The sequence below is a fragment of the Myotis nattereri genome (assembly GCF_964212035.1).
Source record: "Myotis nattereri genome assembly, chromosome: 18".
Classification (NCBI taxonomy): domain Eukaryota; kingdom Metazoa; phylum Chordata; class Mammalia; order Chiroptera; family Vespertilionidae; genus Myotis; species Myotis nattereri.
Window position 1 is genome coordinate 10,153,016 of NC_138093.1, and position 22,882 is coordinate 10,175,897.

The 22,882-nt window shown below is 54.3% G+C and overlaps 1 protein-coding gene across 4 annotated transcripts; it reads left to right on the top strand.

Moving 5' to 3' along the window:
* Nucleotides 1-1,247: 1,247 nt before the first annotated feature.
* TENT5C (terminal nucleotidyltransferase 5C) lies at nucleotides 1,248-18,308 on the top strand. Of its 4 annotated transcripts, none has more exons than XM_081112556.1 (2): nucleotides 1,248-1,348; nucleotides 16,083-18,308. In XM_081112556.1, the coding sequence occupies exon 2, from the start codon at nucleotides 16,109-16,111 to the stop codon at nucleotides 17,282-17,284; it is 1,176 nt and encodes a 391-aa protein (XP_080968682.1). In that variant the 5' UTR covers nucleotides 1,248-1,348; nucleotides 16,083-16,108; the 3' UTR covers nucleotides 17,285-18,308. The 4 variants fall into 4 exon arrangements, 3 of the variants coding, with proteins under 3 accessions (XP_080968682.1, XP_080968684.1, XP_080968683.1); XM_081112558.1 differs by lacking the exon at nucleotides 1,248-1,348 and adding an exon at nucleotides 2,999-3,121; XM_081112557.1 differs by lacking the exon at nucleotides 1,248-1,348 and adding an exon at nucleotides 4,394-4,671.
* The last annotated feature ends 4,574 nt before the right edge of the window (nucleotides 18,309-22,882 follow it).

Here is a 22,882-nt window from a genome sequence, read left to right on the forward strand (position 1 = left end):
TCCCAGGGAAGGCATGTATGTGAGAACCCTGCTTGTCCTGGCAGACACTGAGCGCATATTCATTTCAGGCGGCAGTGGGAGGGGCCGGCACGGAAATACCGCCTCCGAGACGTAATCTTTTCTCCCATCAGTACAAGCTCCATAAATGCTTATGGATCAACAACAGTTACTATTTTATATCAATAACACGGACCACACACCTGATATGGGGCATGCGCGACGAGCTTCCCCTTTTCTTATTTAAGACTTAGGTAACCCTACCACGCGGTTCCCGTGTCAGTCCCACGTCCAGGTGAGGAGATGGAGACTGAGCGCGGGTGGGTGAAGTTAGTTGCTCCAGGCCTTGCAGATCGTCAGGTGATGAAAGGACATCCCTTCCCAGGTTCTCTGAATGTACAACCTGGACTCCAAACCGCTCGCTGCGGACTGAGTGGGTGGCGTCCAAACCCCGCCCGCGTGTTACCTAACACGCGCGAGTCCGGGGGCAGCCCGCGTGGGGCTGGGGCTGGGGCTGCCGCGCCGGCCGGGCTTGGCGAGGGATTCCTCGATCGAGGCCCTGAGCCCCGCTCACTGCGCACAGGTGGTTAACCAACTGCACCGCCTCCTTCCCCAACGACCTGCAGCCAATTTGCCTGGGGAACCAGGAAGCCTCCCTCCGCTCAGAAACCATACAATTTTTTTTTCCGACTTCAAAACACACCCCGGAGGTAGGCGTGGGGGTTCCACTCCCCACTCCTGCAAAGAGAGAACCAACGCGAAACTTCCAGAGAAGCAGGAGGAAAACGGGCCGGCGAGGGAGCGGGACGGAGGGGCGGGAAGCTGGGGGGCGGAGGGCGGAGTTGGGTGATAGGAACGGCCGAGCAGAGCGCAGTGGAAAGTAGAGACAGAAGGCGTCCCAGCAACTCAGAAGTTAAGAGGTGTCAGCGCAGCACCTCTCTATTGCGCCTGCGCAGTGCCCTTCTCGGGCACCCTCACCCCGTCCCACCGCCGAAGATTTACTCGTCTCCAGGCAACCATTCACCCGAGAAGCCAATCAGAGGGCGCCTCTGGCCCGGCCCTCGCCGTCAGCGTCCAGGCGGAAGGATCCGGTGGGCGCTGGCTCCGCCCTGCCCTGCCCCGCGCTCCCCGGGGGAGGCAGGCTTAGGGGCGGGGGAGGCAGGCTTAGGGGCGGGGGCAGGGGCGGGGGCGGCGGGCGGAGGCGTGGTCAGGCCGTATAAGAACGAAGGGGGCGGCGGCCGGGAGGCTCACTTGGTGCCGCTGCCTGGGGCCCCTGGTGACCTCGCCGCTCCTGTCGGGGGGCTGCCCGCGCCAAGGACCTGCGTCTGTCGCCTCCTCTTCCGCCGCTCAGGTGAGTCCAGGGCACCTCTCCTCCAAGGGGGCGAGGATACGGCGGCTCCCGAGAGCCGCGCGCTCTGCCCTCGGGGGTCTGTCCCGGCCGAGCGGAGCTCCGGTCCTGGCCGAGCCGCTGGGGGCCGCAGGGGCGGGGGGGCGGGGGGGGGGTTGGTGTGTGGTGCGGACAGGTGCCGGGACCCGGTGCCCCCTTCCCCCGCTGCTCCCTCCCTGGCAGCCGACCTCCACCCCCCCGTCCCCGTGGGCCCGGCGAGCCGCTCCGAGACGGAGCTGCAACTTTCCAGAGACTTCGGCCCGGGCTTGGCAAACTTGGCGAGTTCCTGCTCCGCGCGCGTCCTGTGGGCTGCGCGCTGGCCGGGCGCCGCGCGGAGGCCGAAGCGTACGTGATGGGGCCCTTGGGCTCCCGCCCGGAGCCCGCCGGCGCCCCGGCCCCCCTCCCCTCCCCTCCTCGCTTGCAGCCTCTCGGGCTCGCACCTGCGCTCCCACCGGCGCGTCCGCCCGCTCCGGCCCACGCAGCGCGAATGCGAGTGCGGCGTGTTGGGGAGGCGCCGCGGCCGGGGCTGGTATCAGGCTGGGGTGGGTGGGAGGGAGGGCGGGGGGCGCCCCCCAGGCCCGGTGCCAGGGCCCTGGCGGAAACCGTAACACTTTAATTGGACTCACACCAGCCTGTGGACACCGTGGGCAGGCGAGTGACCCAGGCGAGTGACTTGGGCGCTGCGCTTCTCTCGGCAAGTTCTCGGGAAGACGCTGTCCGCGACCCGGTTCCGCCCCTGGTGGAAATGAAACTTGCTTACTGCGTAGACGCAAAGCCATGGCAGTCAGCGGACTCGCCTAGCGGTGCCGCGGGTGGCCCCTAGGCGCTGCTGCCCTGGGAGGTGTCGCAGCTGGGATCGCGAAGGTGGGAGGGGAGTCGGCGGAGGGGGGCGAAGCTGAGCACAGGTTGGCAGCCCGCAGACCTAGGCGCCTCGGCGGGGCGACCTCGCGGCGGGGGTGGGGGGGCCGGGGGGGGGGGCTTCACCCATCCTCGCTGGAACCTCCGGTTAGGGCTGGATCCGCGGGAGGGTCGGCTCAGCCCCCCGCCCCTTTCCTTTTGGTCCGGAGTAGGAGGAAGGCTTCCGCGGGGTTGCTCAAGTCCTTGGTTAGGGACCTGCTGCTTTTTAACTTGTTTTTTATGGAGTTCTAACGTGCACACAGGGCAGCGCTTGAAGGATCGATGAGGCGTTCAGGAGGGCTGTGTAGTCGTTTGTCTCGTGACCATTGGCGTTCGGGATATTTGGGAGGTGGGTTAGGAACCTGAACCTCCCCAGGAAGTGAAGTGAAGACGATTCAAGTCTCCTGAAGGGAGACCCTGGGCTCGGCCCAGCTGCCCTCCGCGGGGGATGAGAGTGGCCATTGTTGGCTACACTAACCTTTCAACATGTGTAACTTGGCAAGGACTTGGCTGGGAAGGGAGCAAGGCAGCCAGGCCAGGGTGGTAGGAGCGCTTCCGAGGAGAGTCGTGCTGAGGCTCAAGGCCCCGGAGGTACCACGGGGGCGGGGGGCGCGGGGAGGTGAAGGGGGGGGGCCCCCCCCCGAGACCCGCACAGACTGCTCGCTGAAGCCGGTGGCGTGGGGACGAGAGAATGCTGACCTTTCTCTTCGCTTTCAGGGGAGCGGTCTGAGCTGCACCAGCAGGAATTCTGTCCTTTGCCATTGTTGTTTGTGAAGATGGAAAACTTAATATCTCGGGAGCCAAGCTTTTCCTTGAGATAACTGAAACTTATGCCTTAAGGTATACCCTATCTGTAGCGTGCACTCGTCCTCCACAAGGCGTGTTTAGAGAGCAGCTAGAGTATGCTGTATAGAATTGTCCAGGTAGCTGTGGGGAGAGTCCCATGGAAAGATGAAAACAAAAACATATCAGTTTCTCTGCCATGAGGCTTCTAAATTGTTCCCCCAAACAGCGGTCCCTAATTTCACAAGGAACATCAGGGTGTGCATGTGGAGTTAAACAGCGACACTCTGTGTGCACTTGTTTCCGCAACACCTTCCTCATATCTAGAGATTAAGTTGGAGTAACTCTGAAGGGAAGGGCTTGGCCCTGGGCCTGTTTGTCAGAATGAACGTGAGAGCCTAGCACCAGCCCTCCCCCCCACCCCCCTTCCTCTGCTCTAGTCTGAGCTCCAGAAGCTCCAGGAGATCCCACCCTGAGTTGCAGAAGCTCCCACCACAGCCCCTCTCCCAGCAGCGCCCCCCTAAGCCTCCATGCCCAGAGGTCAAGGCCAGAGCAGACTGTGGACATTTTGCACCATCCACCAGAGGACAGAGCAGTCCTCGTCCTTCCTGACGTCCAGGGAACTGGCGGCAATAAAGATAACTTAGGGTGGACCGTAATGCCCTTGCTCTGCCAGTGCCAGTGCCCAACTCTTTTGATACCGAATTAGAAAATGACTTTTTTTTTTTAACTGCTCAAGTAAGTAGTACCTTGTCTTCATCTTTGAAATGTTGTGTGCACGGGGTCAATCACTAAAGAGTGAGGAGCCGTGAGCTCTGAGTGGGTGTGCTAAACCTTGCTCACGCTACCAAGAGAAGCTTTGGAAGCCCCAGACTAGTTTTGGGAGTTAAACTAAACTTGTGCTTGGGTTTCTCGGTTTCACACCAGACTGGGCTGTATCTGTTATTGTGAGAGAGAGAGAGTGTGTGTGTGTGTGTGTGTGTGTGTGTGTGTGAGGGGGCGGGGGCGGGGGGGGGAGAAGGGGAAGCAATGCAGAGTCTGAGGTGTTACTTGGAATAAAATATTATCAGGTTAGATAAGGTCCGTTGCTTTATTGTGTGGTCACTGAAGTAAACAGGCAGTAAACATGTTCTGCCACATGGTGCCTTGACTGTAGCGTGTTAAGCTGGCATGCGCTATTATCATGAAGCAGACATCTGTGGGTAAAGGCAGGCTGGTGTGTTTACAGCCACTTGGCTACAGCGGTGCTGGTGACCTGTGCTGCTTCGGGGGTTCCTGGTCTCAGGCTTTTTTATTCTTTCACTAGTGCGTTATAAGAAGTTCACATTTGTAGTTGAAATGGTTTAGAGGAAGCACCTTGGCACCGACTATGTCAGGAGTCGCCCTGTGAATTGATGGGAGTGAATGGATTTTGGACAGCTGTCCCCGGTAGCTGCTCTAGAACTGTTTCGGGACTTCTTGGAACAACAGGAAAAAACTAATACGAAGAAACAATTGCTGGTGTTCAGCAGCTCTCCCCGTAGGATGTTTTCAGTCTCCGAGCCTTTTGGGGTCCTGGCCGCTGACCCGCTGCCAGTGTGCATTTCTTGGATGGCAGGATTGAGTCAGTAAGTGGCTAAGTGCTTCGAGGCCTGGTTTGTGCCAGGTGCTGAGGAGGCTGAGGGAGCGGTGTGCGGAGAGGCCTGGGGCTGCCCCGATGCAGGAGGAGCTGGGCAGCTCAGTGTCCTCGGGCAGGATGTGTGCTCACTATGGGCGCCCAGAGCAGGGCCTGGCACACAGGCTCAGTGGGCGCAGTGCTTGCTGGCACAGGCGGCCCTTCCTCTCAGAGGGGAGGCCGGCTTCCCGTAGGTGTGGTCCACGTGGGCCAAGGTGCTGGAGCTGTGGGGAGCCGAAGCTCCTAGACCAGTGGTTCTCAACCTTGGCTGCACGTTAGAATCACCTGGGAATCTTTTTAAAATCCTGATTTCTGGGCCTCATCCTCCGGAAGTTGTTTCTTTGTGACTGATGTTGTGGCCCCACCCCATAACAAAGAAACAGAATTTCCAGAGGATGAGGCCCAGAAGTCAGGATTTTCAAAAGATTCCCAGGGGATTCTGATGTGTAGCCAGGGTTGAGAACCACTGTCCTAGACTGAAATCCTGGGCCTTTTTCTAAATGGAGGCCTCAGGGGTGTAGGTTTGGAGCTGGGAGGCTGTGACCACTAATTGGCCCACAGCTGAAACCCCTCAAGCTGTTAACTTGCTCCCTTCAGCATCTCCCATCCACCCCACACTGGCCCCCAGCACGGCACCCGCAGCTTTTCTCTGCCCACATGCCCTCGGTGGTCAGTTCTGCTGAATCTTCGTCTTTTGACGTTTTTGTTTTCCACTACCTTCAATGACCTAGTTCAGGGCCCTGCAGACGGCAGCTCGATGAGAGCAGCAGTCAGCTCCTCTCCCTGCCCGCCCGGTTCTCCATCCCAAGCTCTTGGGTTGCTACCTTCATAACCCGCAGGCTGAGCTGAGCGTCTTGTCAGGACCTGAACCTTCCTGACCTTCTGTTTATTCTCGACCTTTTGCCTCGGAGTCTTCCCAGCTGCCCTGCCTTGCCTCCCAGGACACATACTCAGAGGTTTGATCAAGCCAATGCTGCTCCTCCCTCACTATCCTCCAATCCATCTTCGGACCCTTCTCTGAGGCTTCTGAGCTATCCCCATCTGAGGGTCCCCTCAGCCCCTGCCTCTCCTCTTAAATACTCCTGACAGCTCTGCTTTGTGCCTTACTTTCTACTTTCTTCAATCTCATCTTCAATTGGACACACACACAAAGTCCCATATCTGCCACCGTATTACCTCCCTGGAAGCACCTGTGAGGAGAACGTCATCCATGAATCCTGAGCCGCTCCCACCCCTTGTGCTGGCATAGCTGCTGTCGCCTTGCTTAGCCCTCAGGAGGGTGGGAGAAGGGGCAGTCTTCCACCTGGCCCGGCTGGCTACCCCTCACCCCAAACACACCGTGTCTCTTTGTCCCTGACCTGTGCTTGCAGTAGGGGAGAGGTGGGCGTGAGGACCCCCATGGCCAGCTGACTGGGCGGTCCTGGAGTAGTGAGGAGGTAGCTGAGTAGGAGGCCCATCGATCCAGAGCAGAGATGAGGGGGACACCGCTGAGCACCTGCGCGTGTCCGGGTGCTGGCCTGGGTCTCCCGTGCCCAGACCCTTGTGGTCTTGATCCTGACCTTCTCCCCGCTCTGAGGCTGCCGTGGTTGTGTCGACACCTGAGTTCTGGCCCTGGCAGCGCCTGTACCTCTCAGGCTTCAGTTTCTTCATCGTAATAAGGACCATAGACCAGCGCTGTCCAGTAGAAATGTAAGAGCCTCAATGAAGTTTCTAGTCGTCACATTAAAAAGTAAACATAAAAAAAAAACAGGTGAAAATAATTGTATTTAACCCATCATGACCAATATCATTTCGATTTAAAATAATATAAAAATATTGACGAGCTGTTTTACTTTTTTTGTCTCGTACTGAATGTTTGAGATCCCCGTGTGTGTTTTCCATTCACAGAACATCTGAATTTAGACTTGCCCATTTCTAATGCTCAGCAGCCCCATGAGGCTGTGGGTACAGTATTGGGCAGTGCCAGTCTCCACCATTTGCAAACATGCTTGACTCTCAAATTCTGGTTCTACTTGTGTGGGAGGCAAGAGTTAACACATTTATGGAAGGAGAGTCAGCTAGGACATAAGCTCTACAAGGGCAGAGGTCTTTGTCTCATCAGCTTCTAGAACAGCACTGGGAACACAGCAGGCACTCACATATTTGGAAAGAGTGAAAGGAAATTCAGTCATGGTGGCCACCTCATTGGTAGTCATTCAACTGTGAATGAGACCTGACCCTAGAGCACAGGATGTTTGATTCCTGCCAGCATGCCCTGTTTTCTTTTTCTACAGGTGAAAATGCTCATAAGGTAATCAAAGAATTGCAGATCAAATCCGAGGGGGGCAGGGGACCAGGACTCCACAATTTATCAACAATTAAAATTTGGAACTGCAGTGGGAAATAACTTTCCAGTGAAAGCTTCTATGAGATGCCCAGTGACAGCAGCGCCTGACTTGGTAAATGCTGATGTAATGGTAACCATCCTAGTGAGTTACAGTCATGGCTTGTGCGACTCCACACGTCGGCGCACTAAAGGCAAAGTGAAGTGGCTTGGCTGCCGGAAGTGCATTTGTTGCAGAAATAGGTACCACCCCACGGGTTGGCCCTTTACTTTAATCCACCCCTTCACCCCCGATTTTGTACACTTACCCACATCTCTGTTCTTAGCAGCATTTATAATGTTGTCTGAGGGATCACTGAGCCTGCTGCCGTGCTCAGACCTGGAGGTCAGGTAGCTGCCACGTGAATGTTAACTCCAGGGAAGGATCTGTGCGAGCTAAACCCTGGATGGAACCTCGTGCATAGTCGGCGTCCGCACTGAAGTGAAGGCCAGCCCGGGCATAGACATATGTGAGGGGTGCATACGTGTCTCATGTATGTGAAGCGCATTTGCGCGTCAGAGAACGGCTCGTGCCTTTCCTGAGAAGGCCCCGGGATGCTGGTGGTGACTAGGCTGCAGGAGGACCGAGGGCCTGCTGGGCACAGCTGACCGCTGACCAGAGCTCTAAGCTGGAGAGCTGGATGGTAAAGTCACCTGTGGGAGCAACCCTTGGTCAAACCTGGAGGCCCTTGAGCACTGTGGATGCAGGTGACCTTGGTCATCCTTACAGTAACGGTCTGCTAGAGGGGGCCCCAGTTTCCCGGTCTAGTCGGTCTCTAAAACAGGATGGCCAGCTCTGGGCATCTCTCCAGTGAGTTCAGACCAGTAGCATCTCTGACTTAGAAAGAGGCCTTTGGTAGGAGGGCGTGGGCCACCCAGCAGCAACAAGGATTATTTCCATTTCGACTGCGTAGCTAGCACTTAATAATGCTGACACCTTGGGAAAATGAAAGCTGCTCAGCTTAGCTTCCATCGAAAGGTGTCTATGTTCCGACCTCGTTAATATCTGCATTGGCACCCATTTCCGCAGATCCCTGTACGCCCTCGGAGGTCTGCGTGTCCGTTATACGTGGGCCAGTGTTTTGATTCTGTTTGTGCTGTTGTGGAGCCCGGTGTTATCTCCCAGCCACACTTGCTGAAGCACCCTATTTTGACTGACGGGATGAGCTTTCTGTTTCAAGTCTTCTCAGGGCGGGGTCTGTGGACAGAGCCCCGTCCTTGATAACCATGAAGACTGCGTGTTGGCATCCGAGGGGAGGAGGAACTTGGGAGGGAAGGATGTGATGCAAAGCAAGGCGCCGGCCCAGGGCTGTCTCTTTCTCCAGCCCAGGCAGCGTCCGGGCGCTGTGGGAGTCTGCCCCAGCTTCTCAGCCCCGGGAAACTGACTAGTGTCAAGTGGCGAGGAGGATGCTGATGGCCCTGAGAAAACAGATTGAGACCTGACTGTGACCAGGGGCCCAGAGTGAGAAAAGCCCATCTGCGGGTTTGTGGTGTCGCTGACTTAGAAATGTTTTCTCTGGGCACAGCTCGGTGGCCCGGGGCAGCCACTGGGACCGAGGGAGAATGTGTTTGTGGGTGTTTGCATGGGCAGCTGTAAACATAACTTTGTGGAAAAAGGAAACAATAAACTTCATTGCCCTTTTCACAAACAAGGCATTATTTTATCTGGTCCTGTTGCCTTGGGCTGTCTATTAATGTGAATGTTTAGTCCCTGTGCGTCAGACACAGGTGTGCCTCAGTTATCTGGAACTTTCTAATGTGCTTGGGGGCAGTGGCGAAGGCTCCAGAATCCCCTCTCCTCCCTGCGGTGGGGCCCAGGCCCTGGTGAGGGGCTGCAGCCGGCAGACAAAGGGCTCGCTCAGGCTTCCCCGGGTCCCAGATAACTTCTGGCCTTCACCCGTCTAGGAATTCGAGGAGTCAGGGAGGTTTGCTCTTCAGAAGGCCACCTCCACCTTGGCCCCGGCTCTGCTCCCTTCCGCCCGCTTATCTGCCGCTGCACATGGTTGTCCGAAGTGCCTGCCGTTTTCCTCAGGACGAAGGACTCTCAAGGGTCAGACTAGATGCCGGTGGGAAAGTGGCAGGTGTCCAGTCCCAGGTGCACTGCGCACTCGGGGTGCTCTGTGCCAGCTGCTTCCGCTTCCTGCCTCCTGTGCTGCCTGGGTCCTGCTCACTCTTGCAGATGGGCCTGCCTTGTCCCTGCAGCTCCAGTCGGGTTACCTGTTTCCTTGTCTGCGGGAGTGTCCTGTCCAGTAGGTGGGCCTTCCCGGTCTCCCCGCCACCGGGCCGAGCCCTGGCGGCCCCTTTATGCTGTGAGCAGAGCAAGTGCCTTAGGTGCCCAGATCCGGAAGGGTCAGCCCATCCCTGCAGCCTCCCTCCTGTGCCATTACTTCCTCTTCCTGATGCTTATCCAGCAAGCGGACTCCCAGCTCCTTCCCTTCCTGGCTCCTCCTTTCTGCTTCGTCTGAAATCACTGTCTTGCCCCCAGCCAGCATCCTGGCGCTGCCTGAGGGGAGGACCCCGGCCTTCATCTCCAGCCACTGTCCCTTTAACACAGCATTAGCATAACTGTCAGAGTTTCTATGTGGAATTACACTCAGTTCTGGTGGCTGGCCAGGCCGCACCACCCCCCAGATCCAGGATGGATCTGAGGGGTGCAGTTCTGTACTGACGGCTGTTAGTTCAGTTCTAAATGCGCTGTCTTGCTTTCAGCACCTGCCATCTGACCTCCCCAGGGGGCTCAGCACACCTTTCCCTTGTCTGGTAGAAAACCCTCCCACCCCCCTCCCCTCTCCCGCCTCCCTCCCCTCTCCCGCCTCCCTCCCCTTTCATCCCTCTTGCTGTCCTCTACTTTCCTACAACTACCTGAGCAAAGAGCTTGTCTTCAAAGCCCTCCCCCCACCCAGCGCATACACCCACGTACCACCTTCAGGGAGCCTCTTACACCCCATTTCTGCCGCTTCCCCCTGGGGCTTCCCTGGGCAGTTGCTTTGCGGATCCTCTTTGTGCCCAGTTTTCTGTCCGTAAAGGGGACAGATACCGTAGTATCTCCCGCACCAGGGGTGTTGAAGGGGGGCGATGGGGTGGCCCGCACAGAGCCTGCAGCAGTATCTCCCGCACCTGGGATGTTGTCAAGTAGAGTTTGATGGCTCAGACTAGAACACCTGGCCAGACATCTAGTCACCTTGGTGTCCTCTGGCCATGGCTGTGGCCACACAGAGAGCCCCTGGAGGGCCCCGCATCTGTCATGCCTGCTGGAGTCTGAGCAAGTGGTGAAATGACCCGTGGAAAGGACGTGGGCTGGGTTAGTAAGATGCTCGGTGACGCAACAGCTGATGCGCATCCCACTGAGGGTGGGAGTTCCCACACCGCACGGTGGGCAATGCGTCGCCGCCGGTGCCTCTCTGCCCTCGGGCCACCTGGGGGTCCTGACGATGACCACCGCCTCTGCTCAGTGCGTCTGCTCTGCACAGGTCCTGCTGGGTGCCGACTCAGCTGTCGCTGTCTCAGTGCGTGTGGCGGGGCCAGGGGCCAGCGGAGGCAGGTGCCGCAGTTACATGGGTAACAGGCTGCTTTCTCCTTCTATGGGCAGGACCAACGCGATCTCTGTTTTAGAAAAGATCACTTTATTAGCAGCGAGAACTGGGGGATGTTGTCACCAACTCCAAGACTCAGGACAGAGGCTCCCGAGCTGGGGAGCTGGGGACAGGCCTCCTCGTCATCCCTGGTCCTCATTCCTGAGTCGTGGGAAAGGGGCAGTGTAGCTTCCTCGGAGAGCGCGTGAGAGTGAAGTGGGATTGCCTGAGTGGCTCAGACCAAGTGCTCTTACACGTGCCTCTCCACACCTTCCTTTTTCAGGAAACAAACAGGCCCAGACCGGGCTCTCCCTCTCAGCCAGCTGCGGGAGGAGGCGGGAGGTTTAATAGGCGTCTTGCCATCCCTGCCGCTTCTGCTTAAGTTCTCCAGGCTTTTATGTGCAAGTGTCCTCTGTGGTAGACAGAGGAGAGTTTGTGGAAGGCGCCAGCTACGCTGCACGGGTCCCCTCAGCCGGGGCCCAGGGACAGCAGGTGTCCGCTCTGCACACACACCTCCAGGGTCCGCCACCAGGCCCGGTCCACTGCCCATGGCCGGGCTCTCACCTGAGCTGGACTGTGTTACCAGGAAGGTCCAGGCTTTTGAGGAAGCAACCAGCAACACTGAGAGGGAAGTTCGCCACGAAAGGAACGCTGAAATGCGTTCGGGTTTCTTTTGTATTTTAAACTTACAGCAGGCGCAGGTGGGGGTGTGGCCCAGTGGTCTCTGGGCTGGACGATGGGCTGAAGAGAGCTGCAGTATTTCCATGGCAGCTGCATAGGAGTCTCTAGGGCTTTCCCACTAAATATCACAGCCCGGGACTTGCATATGCACCGTCCTTCCCTGGGGGGGCGCGTCTCCACATACACAGCGAATGCTGGACAGTGTCTGTCTCATGCCAGTTACAAGTAGGAGTGAGTGTCGATTTGACCTACGTCTTTGACCTTGAGACCCAGAAGTGCTATACATGTCTAGGTGCTCTCACCTCCAGCTGTTCCCCTGCCTGTCCTGCTTGCCTGCCTGGAGTACCCTCAGGCTTGCTGGGATCTAGATTAGCTATGGAGCAGGGTAGACATTGCTTTACCCCTTCCTTTAATGGGCTCAAACACGGGTTTTCAGGTCATCCTGCGAGGAGTGGCTCCGTCCCAGGCAGCGGGGAAGCAAACCTGAGTTAGACATGGCCTCTCCTCAGGGCGCTTGGCTTCCCCTCTGGCCTCCTTTGGCTTTTCCCTCCCATTTCTGTTGCTACCTCTGCAAACCTGTGTTCTTTTCACGCGTCACAGCCAGAGGAGGGAAGAAAGGGGTTCAAGGGCACCCAAGAGAGCTGTTCATCGTGAGTCAGACACGAAAAGATTAAAGAGCTTGGTCATCCTCACCCGTGAAAAGATGCCTGAATTTTCAAATCAATGAGAACTCGCGGCCCCTGCCTGTCCAGGGCCCTCTGTGCAGAGCACAGTGACTGCTTCCCAGGCAGTAAAAGGGAAATCAAAACACTGCCGTTGGACTTTGCCGGGCTTCTAATTAATTTCTTTTTACTGTTTTGTGGATTTTTGAACTAGAATTTGCCTTGAACCAGGGCCTTTCGTGAGCTGGGAATGTGTGTTTCATGTGATCCTTTCATATGGGGATTATACCGATGTTGATTCGTGTGGTTAATTAAAATGAAAACTGTTCCAGTAAGCCCCGGTGTGTTCTCTAAGCATTAAGGGCCCGTGACTTGGATTTATTAGTAATACCAATGTTTGTCTAAGTAACTGGAAAATGTGCTTCTGATGTTTGAAGTTGCTTGGATCGGTGAGGGAAAAACAAAGGATTCCTTGCTAGCAGGATCAATACCTCATCCCGGGTTCTCCTATCAGCTAAGCACTGAATCGGAGCCCAGCCTAAGTGTGTGCCTTCAGTAGCGTGAGCTCCTCTCTGAGTCATGGTCAATGGGGAGAGTGGGAAACTACACCACGGACTGGTGTTTGCCGTGTCCCACACTGTGCTCATATACAGACTACTAAAAGCTAACTCCATTCTTCATGAGCGTGTCAGAAGACATTGGCATGGGAGAAGCCAACCACAGGCACGGGACAGTCTTGAAAATGTCATTGCCTTTATTAAGGCCCTTGCCGCTGTAGCTAATAATCAACATAACAGTGTCATGTGAGGGTGGCTATCATGTGTCTGAAATGAGAAACAGCAATTCTTACACAATTACAAGGAACATTTTTGGATAACAAACATAGAAGGAAGCTAGATGAGATGGCTTATCCATTATTTTGTAGTGTGGTTCTTTTGTTTTGGTAAACAGTGGACATCTTCTTTTACATAGAACATAAGTAGAAACGTGGCTGGAAGCCACCCTTGAGGAGAAATGGTCTCCCCTCCCCTGCCCACCCCCTGGAGATCAGCATTGAAGGCTTGGAGGGGAAGCTTCTACGTGTGTTTGACTTTGGCACATGGATATGGGGCGGTGTGGAGGGCACAGGAAAGGCACTGAAGGAATTTAATAAGGTAGCAGATGAGTAGAGGCTGATGGGGGAAGATTTTAGAACACGGATAATAAGACTTTAGCTTTTTTCAGCTAACACATGTATAGATTCTAAATTCAAAAGGGATAAAATACATTTTTCTTCATCCTCTGTCTGCCAGCTTGGGGTGGTATTTGGTGCGGGCTGAACTACTGTGTGTCCTTCCAGATGTTTCAGATCGCATAAGCACAGATGTATATACTTTTGCACACAGTTTTGCACTTGCTTTTCTGTTAATAAATCTTAATGAGCACTTCATGTTCATTCAGATAGAGCTGTCACTCTTCTTTCGGACAACCGCATGTGTTGGTATGTGTAGCTTTATACATAATTCTCCGGGTTTTGTGCATAATTGCAAGCATGTCCATGGGATAACACCCCAAGTAGACTTCCTGGAAATAGAACCGCGGTGTCCAAGGATATGGCCCCTGAAAACCGAGAGTGCAGCATTATTCTCTAGAGAGAGCCCCGGGCATGTACCCAAGGTGACTGCTGCTGGGTCTTCGCCAATCTGTTAGGTCAGAAGGATACACTGAAGTCTTCATCTGCCCGTCCCTTTAAGGGAAGGTTGAATGTTGTGCATCTGAGCCACTGTCCATGCCCTTTGACCCTTCCTCTATTAGGTTTGGAGAATTTCTGATCTGTAGAAGCTTGTTATTCCTTAAGGAATATTTGCCTAATGTTACAAATATTTTTCTTTGTCTTCTGACTCCTTCATGGTGTTTTTACCATGTAGAACTTCAATTTTTATATAGGCAAATGTATCAATTTTTGTGTGACTTTGGGGTTTTATATGATGTAGAAAGGACTATGTAAGTATATAGGTACCGTGTTTTTTTCCTAGTACTCTTAGGGTTTCATATTTTATACTTAAGGTTTTGTTTTTTTTAGTTAACACTATTACAGATGTCCCCATTCCCCCCCTTTGTCCACCTCTACGCATGCCCCGCCCTCCCCTCCTGGCCCTCACCACACTGTTGTCTCTGTCATGGGCTACGCATACATGTTCTTGGCTAATCTATTCACCTTCTTCCATCCAGTCATTGCCCTGTGACACTTGACGTCTGTCTCAGTATCCATGCCTCTGGCTCTGTTTCATTTGTCAGTCTATTTAGTTCTTTAGTTTCCACATGGATATGTGATCATATGGTATTTGTCTTCCTCTTTCCCTGCCTGGCTTATTTTGCTTAGCACAGTCTTCTCCAGGTCCATCATTGCTATCTCAAAAGGTAAGAGTTTCCTCCTTTTTACAGCCACGTAGTATTCCAGTGTGTGAATGTACCACATTTTTTAAGTCCATTCACCTACTGATGGGCACTTGGGCTATTTCCAGAGCTCAGCTGTTGTAAATAACCCTGCTGTGAAATAGGGGTGCATATATTGTTTCTGATTGGCTTGAGGAGAGGTGCATAAAAGCCAGATGGACGTGGCCAGGTCTTGGCTGCGTGCTGCCTCTGCCCCTCGATTCCAGCCTCAAGCTCATGTTGCCTTTCAGTCGTCTTGTGTCCCATTCCCATAAGTGGTCTTCCTGTTCACCCCAATCAAAGGACACTTCTCTCTCCTACCCTCCTAGTACATTTTCTGTCTGTCACACCCACCTTCTTAATGACCAGCTCCTGGAAAGCTCGGCTCACTCTGTCCAATGGCACCCCAACCCTGACAACCACCCCATTGATGTGAGCGCCCTAGGTAAGGCAAGAACCCCTGACCCCAGAGCAAGACTAACAATCCAAGCTGACACCCAGGACCGCGCATGCTGGCTGTGCATCCGAAGCAGCAGCTCCCACGCAGTGCACCTGCAGAGGTCCTTGGGGTGGTTCTGTGTGTCCAGCAGGTCAGGAAGGTGACGGGTGGGAAAGCTGCCCACGTGAAGTCTGAGGGCAGCACCTTGACCTTTTGTTTTAGCTCCTCCGTCCCTGTGGGTCCACCAGCACCTGGACTCCGATATATCAGTATTTTTTAATAGGTTAGGATTTCCAGGAATTGACTGCTTTTCATTTTCAGCAAAGTGTAACTTAGTTGGAAATTGCTTTGGTGACTTTGGGCTCTCGCAGTGATGTTTCTCTCCTGGTGCTGAGCGCAAGCTTCCTCCTCCTGGGATAGTTCCAAGGCGCTAGTGTTCAAACCACAGCTGGAAGGTGACGCTCCCCTGAGGAAGCTCCCCGCAGGCTGCGCAGGCCTCCTGGTGGGCAGAGCTGTTCCCCACACAGCTGGCCTAGCCCTTTGCAGTCCAGGACTTTAGTCACCTCCTCGGGCAGACCCCTCCCACAAGCACAAGGACATGGGGTTGTTGCCAACAGGACCGCAGTGCACTTGCCCCTGATGGGACTGACCCCATTCCCTCTTCTTGGGCAGTTACAGCCCCGACTTGAGAATTCATCTGTTCACGGGGTGAAGGAAGGCTTTTCTGTGGCTCCTGTGTGCTGTGTGTGGCCTTGGTAGCAACCCGTTAAGATGCGGTTAGGGAGCAGGAGAGGTCATGTCCACAGAAAACAAGGACGCGTAGCAAAACCTATGGGCCCTCTAGCGACTAATGATGTGCTCAGGCTGCTTGGGGTAACGAGTTTGTCTCCTTCTCATCACACAAACCAATGCAGCCCACCCCCACCCCCACCCCCACCCCCACCCCCACCCCCACCCCTCACTCAGACCAAACAAGCAAACAACAAGCACTGAGACAAAGCTGTGAAGCCATCCAGTGTGGTACGGGGTCCACGTGTGTGCTTTGTCCTTCCTTCCTGGAGACACTGTTCTTGATGCACGTAACTCCCTTCATCCTCACAGCAGCACCCAGCAGTAGGGGCCACGCATCCCTGTTTACAGGAAAACGCTCAGAGAAAAATCACCCCGAGTCCCTGGAGCTGCTTTGCCACGTAGAAGTGAACCCTAACTCTGTTTCTCACCCCCCACTTTCAGTTTCCCTGGCAAGAACGTCCCCCACGATGGCGGAGGAGAGCAGCAGTCGCGGGGACTGCGCGTCCTGCAGCGTGCTCAGCTGGGACCAGGTGAGCCGGCTGCACGAGGTGCTGAACGAGGTCGTGCCCGTCCACGGGCGGGGCAACTTCCCAACCTTGGAGCTCACCCTGAAGGACATCGTGCAGACCGTGCGCAGCCGCCTGGAGGAGGCAGGCATCCAGGTGCAGGACGTCCGTCTGAACGGCTCGGCCGCCGGCCACGTCTTGGTCAAAGACAACGGCTTGGGCTGCAAGGACCTGGACCTCATCTTTCACGTGGCTCTTCCCACCGAGGTAGAATTCCACCTGGTCCGGGACGTGGTCCTGTGCTCCCTCCTGAACTTCCTGCCGGAGGGCGTGAGCAAGCTCAGGATCAGCCCGGTGACGCTGAGGGAGGCCTACGTGCAGAAGCTGGTGAAGGTGTGCACGGACACCGACCGCTGGAGTCTCATCTCCCTCTCCAACAACAACGGGAGGAACGTGGAGCTGAAGTTCGTCGACTCCATCCGGCGCCAGTTCGAGTTCAGCGTGGACTCCTTCCAGATCATCCTGGACTCCCTGCTCGTCTTCTACGACTGCTCCAGCCAGCCCATCTCCGAGCTCCTGCACCCCACGGTGATCGGGGAGAGCATGTACGGGGACTTCGAGGAAGCCTTGGACCACCTGCAGAACAGGCTCATCGCCACCAAGAACCCCGAGGAGATCCGGGGCGGCGGGCTGCTCAAGTACAGCAACCTCCTCGTGCGGGACTTCAGGCCGGCCGACCGGGAGGAGATCAAGACGCTGGAGCGCTACATGTGCTCCCGGTTCTTCATCGACTTCCCGGACATCCTGGAGCAGCAGAGGAAGCTGGAGACCTACCTGCAGAACCACTTCGCCGAGGAGGAGAGGAGCAAGTACGACTACCTCATGATCCTGCGCAGGGTCGTGAACGAGAGCACCGTGTGCCTCATGGGGCACGAGCGCAGGCAGACCCTGAACCTCATCTCCCTGCTGGCCTTGCGCGTGCTGGCCGAGCAGAACATCATCCCCAGCGCCACCAACGTCACCTGTTACTACCAGCCGGCCCCGTACGTCAGCGACGGCAACTTCAACAACTACTACGTGGCCCAGCCCCCAGTGACCTACAGCCAGCCCTACCCCACCTGGCTGCCCTGTAACTAACCGTGAGACCTGAGGGTTTTCTCAGCGGGGAACCCCCAGAGGGCAGGGCTCTCAGGTAGGGGAGCCTCCTTCTAGATGTAGGTGTTTGGCTTTTAAAGGGGAACTCAGCTCTGATTCTGCTTTTTTTTTTCTTTGTGGACCCATTGCAGTGGGTCTGCAGTCTGTCATGAGCCAACCCTGAAGGGACCCGGTATTGCAGTGCCACTTTGGAAAATGCTGTAGGAAGTATGGCCTCTCCACTTCTTTCCCAGACAGACGCTCACACGTCACGTCCCGAACGTCAGCTCAGGGGCCTGAGCTCTGTGCGGTCGCTGAGATTGGGGGACGCGTGGGCAGCCGACGAGGGGGGCTAAGCTGCTCGTCTCCCTGGAGCCTGGGGCAGGCTGTGCTGGCCCTCGCTCGCCTGGGATTCTCAGTGACATGAAAGTTGTGCTGATAGTCTGTTTTCTTGTTCAGCTTTAGCTAGGCATGCCGTTGTAAACACGAGGGTGCTCCTTTCTGTTCAAAGGACTACATGGTTTATGTTTATTCCCTGTCAGCAGAGCTGAGGATTACTCTCATCAATAAACCAAAGCCAGTCGCTGGAGAATCGAGGTCTGGTTGGAAGTGGTATATGGTTTAGATGCTGTGCTATCCTGAGGAATTGTGTGAGACATTGCTGAGAGAGAAAAAAAAAAAAGGAAAAAAAAAAAGGTCTTTTCTTGAACTATAACTTGAAAACAAAATAAAATGTGGAACCTAATGTTAAAATAGAATTATGGTGGTGGGGGGTGATTGTAAATAGGAAACAAGAATGTTCAATTTTATTTTTTCTTTAAGGAATTCTTCTGGAATGACACTTCTCGTTTCCTCATCAGTTCATCACTTTTGTTTTTCTCCTCCCGAGATGAAGGGTTGTGTGCCCAGGGTCCTTGTGACTGACGTGTGGTGACTGACGCTTTAACTGGAAACCCGCTTTGATCACATTCCAAGTATGACAAGCTGGTTTTTTCTGGAGTACTTGGGCTGATTTTTGTTGTTGTTGTTTTTCAAAAGTAGAGATTTTCTCCTCCAGGTTTTGTTTGACAGCAAATGAATTCAGGAATTTCTGTGACCTGTGGAAGGACCTGCCCTTGTGGGCGGAGTTCTTTGGCTCTCAGGCGCTTTAGGATGGAGCTGCTGTCCCCACGCTGCGCTGAGCGAGGGGTGGGGGGTGGAATGGAGCATCAGGTGGGGGCTGAGCGTCCAGCCAGGCCTGGTGTGCCCCAGCCGTGCGGGGGCCCCTGGCAAGGATCGATTCTGGTGTGCCTGGGGAAGAATTGAGTGAATGAAGAAGAATCTTCCTTATTCCGGTAGATTTGACCAGACCTGTGTGTATTCTGCACTTTAGAAGGAAAACAGTATTAACCTCTAGTCTAAAGCAAGCTTAGTAAATAGAGAGTTCTGGGCTGTTGTTTTCCCAGTAGATTAAAGAAGGGATTCTGTGTGTTGAAACTTCATGTACGATCTCTTAGCAAGCATCACTTCAGGGTATCAAGGGCAAAGAAATTCAATATTGCCAGCCAGCCTGGTTTCTAAGGTGATTTAATCTAACCCGTGGCCAGAAAACCCCAAGCCCAGAGTGATTGCTTTCTCCTTGCTTTAATAAGCAATGACGTTACCTAGATGCAAAAATGCTTCATAGAAAAGGAGTGGTTTACTTTTTTCTGAAGATTATATTTCCAGGTGGGTTGTGTGTTTTTTTGTTTTGTTTTTTCTAGGATGTGATGTTTTGGTCGCTTAAAAGCAGATGGGGCAGGACTGAACCCCAAGGCTTACCTGGTCTCCAGGTTGTGCTGTATTAGGTGGACAGAGGCCACTTCTTAGTGTAACCAGCTCCTGTTTCCCTGGGAGCCAGTCACATGTAAATTCACTGGCTGCGAGTCAAGGCCCATCAACATTGGAGGGGCGGGGCGGGGCGCTTCAGTGTGAAGAGGGAATCCCGACTTGAAAAACAAGGTGGTCATCCATGACCTTAAACGACTGCCGTTGTGGTCAGATGGCAGCATGTTTGCCCCCCAAGGGCAGATCTGTTTAACCACATGTTAACCCTGATGAAGCTGCAGCACCAGGCCCTTGCGAACAGGTCAGTACTGCATCCGCCCAGGAGGCTTGGGGAGGGGGCGTAAGGCTCCCGGGGAAGGTAGGGCCAGAACCCCACCAAGGAATTAAATTTCAGTGTGGCCTTGATGTTCTTTCTGCTCATTGTTTTTCCTAGCTGGTACTAGTCCTTTTAGGGGAGGCACAGAAGATGCTAGAAATTCCCAGCCCCCCCAGTTCTTGGCCATCCCTACAGGACGGTCAGCTTGGTACAGTCTTTTCCACCTGAAGTCTCAGGCAGCCCCTCTGCTTTGGAGTTTGAGAGGAGACGTGTTGGAGAGCCATCAGGGTGGAAGCTGCAGGGACCGGGCTGGCGGTCTCCACCCGCTCTGGGCGCGTTTGCCTGCCTCAGCTCAGCCCGGTAACCTTGGGCTTCAGGTGTCTGGAAATCCCAGCTGCAGCCTGACTTTCATGCTGCTCACGAGCACGGGGCACTCTGAACCCGCTCTGGGCCCAGCGGTTCTTCTTTTCTGCGTGTTGAGTAACATGAAACGCGGCAGTGGCCAAGGGCACTAACGTTCAAGTGCAAGTCCTCGGGTGCATGCAGCCGCCGCCTTGGCTCCTCGGGACGGCTTTCCGAGGCCTCCTGCAGGTGTGCAGCTGGCCTCCCGCCTGCCACTGGGAACCAGGGAAGCAGGACCTCTCCCCTGGTGCTGGCAGAAGGGCACACACACTGAGTTCCTGGCCCTGCGCTTGTCTCCCCCTCAGACCTCACCTTGGCAGGGAGACGCTGTTCCTCACTCAATAACTCCAACTCGGAAACTAAACTCCAAATCACCACCACCTTAAATCAGGGTTCCTGCCGACAGCCTGTGGGATGTGGCCTGAGCCACATCTGGCAGATGGGGGAGTCGGGGAGGCGCAAAGCTGGGTTCCTGATAGATGGCAGCGAATGTGGTTTGGCATTTAAGTTTTCTTCTGCCCAGTTTGAGTTTTCCCCTGGAGATTTGAGTTAACGGTGAGCTGCGCGTGAACCTGTGGGCTTTCTGTGTGGGTTTGTCTCTGTGTGGTTTGGTTTTGTGACGATGCATTAATAAACAAATGGCGAGCGCCTCTCCACCGGCGCTGGCCCCTTCCCTTCCCGGTAGGAGGATTTGAACTAGTACCGCTTTCTTCACTGGGGGGAATGGTGCTAATCAAAAGCAACTTGCTGACTCTCAGAATCCCTCCTCTCTAGTGAGCCTCCTGGGACTGGTGCCTTGTGTTAGGGTGCAGCTATTCTAAGCTTCACTGTCCTCTCTCAGAAAATAAATGGCAGTTATCCAGTTGTGAGGAGAGACCCCGAAGCTCACCTGTGCTGTTACTTCTGGGGTGTCAGGTTGGGGCTCCACACTAGGGTGAACCCTGGGGGGGAGGTGTCTGTGAGGTGACAGAACTTTGAGTTGCCAAGGTTGCGTTTGTGCCCTTAACCTGGCAGAGACCAGAATGTCACAGCTGACTTTGGAACATACTCCAAACCAGCCAGTGACATTCAGAGGACCAGGGGAAGTGTGTGTGTGTGTGTGTGTGTGTGTGTGTGTGTGTGTGTGTGTTTTGGGGGGTGGGGGGGTGGGGTGGCGGCCGTATATTTAAAAAGACCTGGCAACTTTTCAGGATTATTTGTGGAGACTGCCAAGGTGAGGATCAGAAACGAAAATGCTTTTTTTGTGAGTTCAAGTTCTAAATTTTGTTGACCTATCACTTACAAAAAATAGGTTAAGTGTCAGCAAAAGAAATGTTTGGATTTTTGCCTGGGCTGGTGAGAGTTGGTGCAAATTTTCGTGTTTGCATAGGAGGCGAGGAGACCATCCACCAAAGAGGAAGTCGTTAAATAATATGGATCTGTGGGTGTTTTAAAACTCCAGGCCATCTGGATGTTTTGCTTTTCTTTTTTTTTTTTTTATGGATTAAAAAAAAACTGCTTTAGGAAAATTGAGAGTTTATATCCCTTAACTTCCAAATTCATGTAGGTAAAAGTAAGACACTCATTAGACTAAATTGAAAGTTTTTGTTCCTCTAGATTTGTGTAACCTTCGAAATGTTAATTTGCTAGTGGTGCCTAGGATGCGTGAGGTTTCCTCTCTGGTGTGATGGTCACTGACCTTCCTACGTGAAGCAGGTAAAGTCACTTGTCAATGCAAAATGTATTAGAACTTGATGAAATAGCGCTTTGAGTTTGAGAAATAAACGTATATTTAAAAAAAAACAACCTGTCCGTTATGCGACCTGACTGTGCTCAGTTCTTTGTGTGTGTCTTCAGCGGGGAACTTACTTTGGGTTTCCGGGAAGATGCTGCGTGGGGGTGGGTGGTTGTCGAAAGCAGCCCTGGTGCTGCTCTGAAGGATGGCGCTTTCTCCGGGGGGCACACGGTTACCTCGGGGCGCACCGCTCCCGTCCCAGCTGGACTCTTCTCCAAGGCGCCCGACTGATGAAACCGAGCCTGGTTGTGGACCACAGCCCTCAGCGATGCCCACGCCGCTGGTGCAGTCTTGAAATCTCCCTTCACGAAACCTCGCTGGATTTCATGCTAAAAGCTGGGTGGTTCTGAGCTTGACCTTGGCCCCATACCCCTCTCAATAAGAGAGACACAATAACTGCTGTATACAACAGCTACCGTGGTCTCTTCACATTTTAAAGGAAGCACAGGTGTGAACGAGTGGCAGGTGGTATTGATAGGTGTCTGAGGGTACAGAGAGAGACATGATCGCACACGGCGACCGGCGTGCTTCCTGACCCTCTGCCCCCAGCCCTGCCCCTGCCATGGCCTCTCTTCCGTGCTGTTCTTTCTTGAACTCCTACAGTTTTCCTGTAACTGCCATTAAAAAAAAAAAAAAATGTATGGCTTGCCCTAACTGTTTTGGCTCAGTGGATGGATCATCGGCCTGTGGACCAAAGGTTCCCCGGTTCGATTCCGGTCAAGGGCACGTACCTTGGTTGCGGGCTCCTCCCTGGCCTGGGCCCTGGTTGGGGCGCGTGCAGGAAGCAACCAATAAATGTGTTTCTCTCACGTCGATGTTTCTCTCTCTGTTTTTCCCTCTTTCTTCCACTCTCCCTAAAAAAATCAATGGAAAAATATCCTCAGGTGAGGAACAACAACAACAGAAACCAAAAGCAAAAATGTACGTCTTGTGTAAAAATGCTTCACCCCCTGTCTTCAGCCTGCCTGTTCTCCTCAAACCTTTCCGTCTGAGATGAGCCTCCTCGAGGGCAGCAGGCGTGGAGTCCGCCTCCAGGTTGCTTCTTGGGGGTGTCCATTCGATGACCCTTCCCCTGGGAAGCCAGCCCGCACCATCCCTGTTGTCTGCAGCCCTAGCGTTGACTTCCTCTGTCGTCCTCGCCTCGAGGTGGCTGGACTTTGGATCCAGAACTGCTCAGGAAGGTTGGGGTGACTCTCCTCCCTCCATGATCACAGAATTGGGCCCAAATCAAAGAGCAGTTTTACGATCCTGTTATGTTTGCCTGTGAGCCAGCTCCTCCTCCCCTGGACTGCCTGTTCCCTCG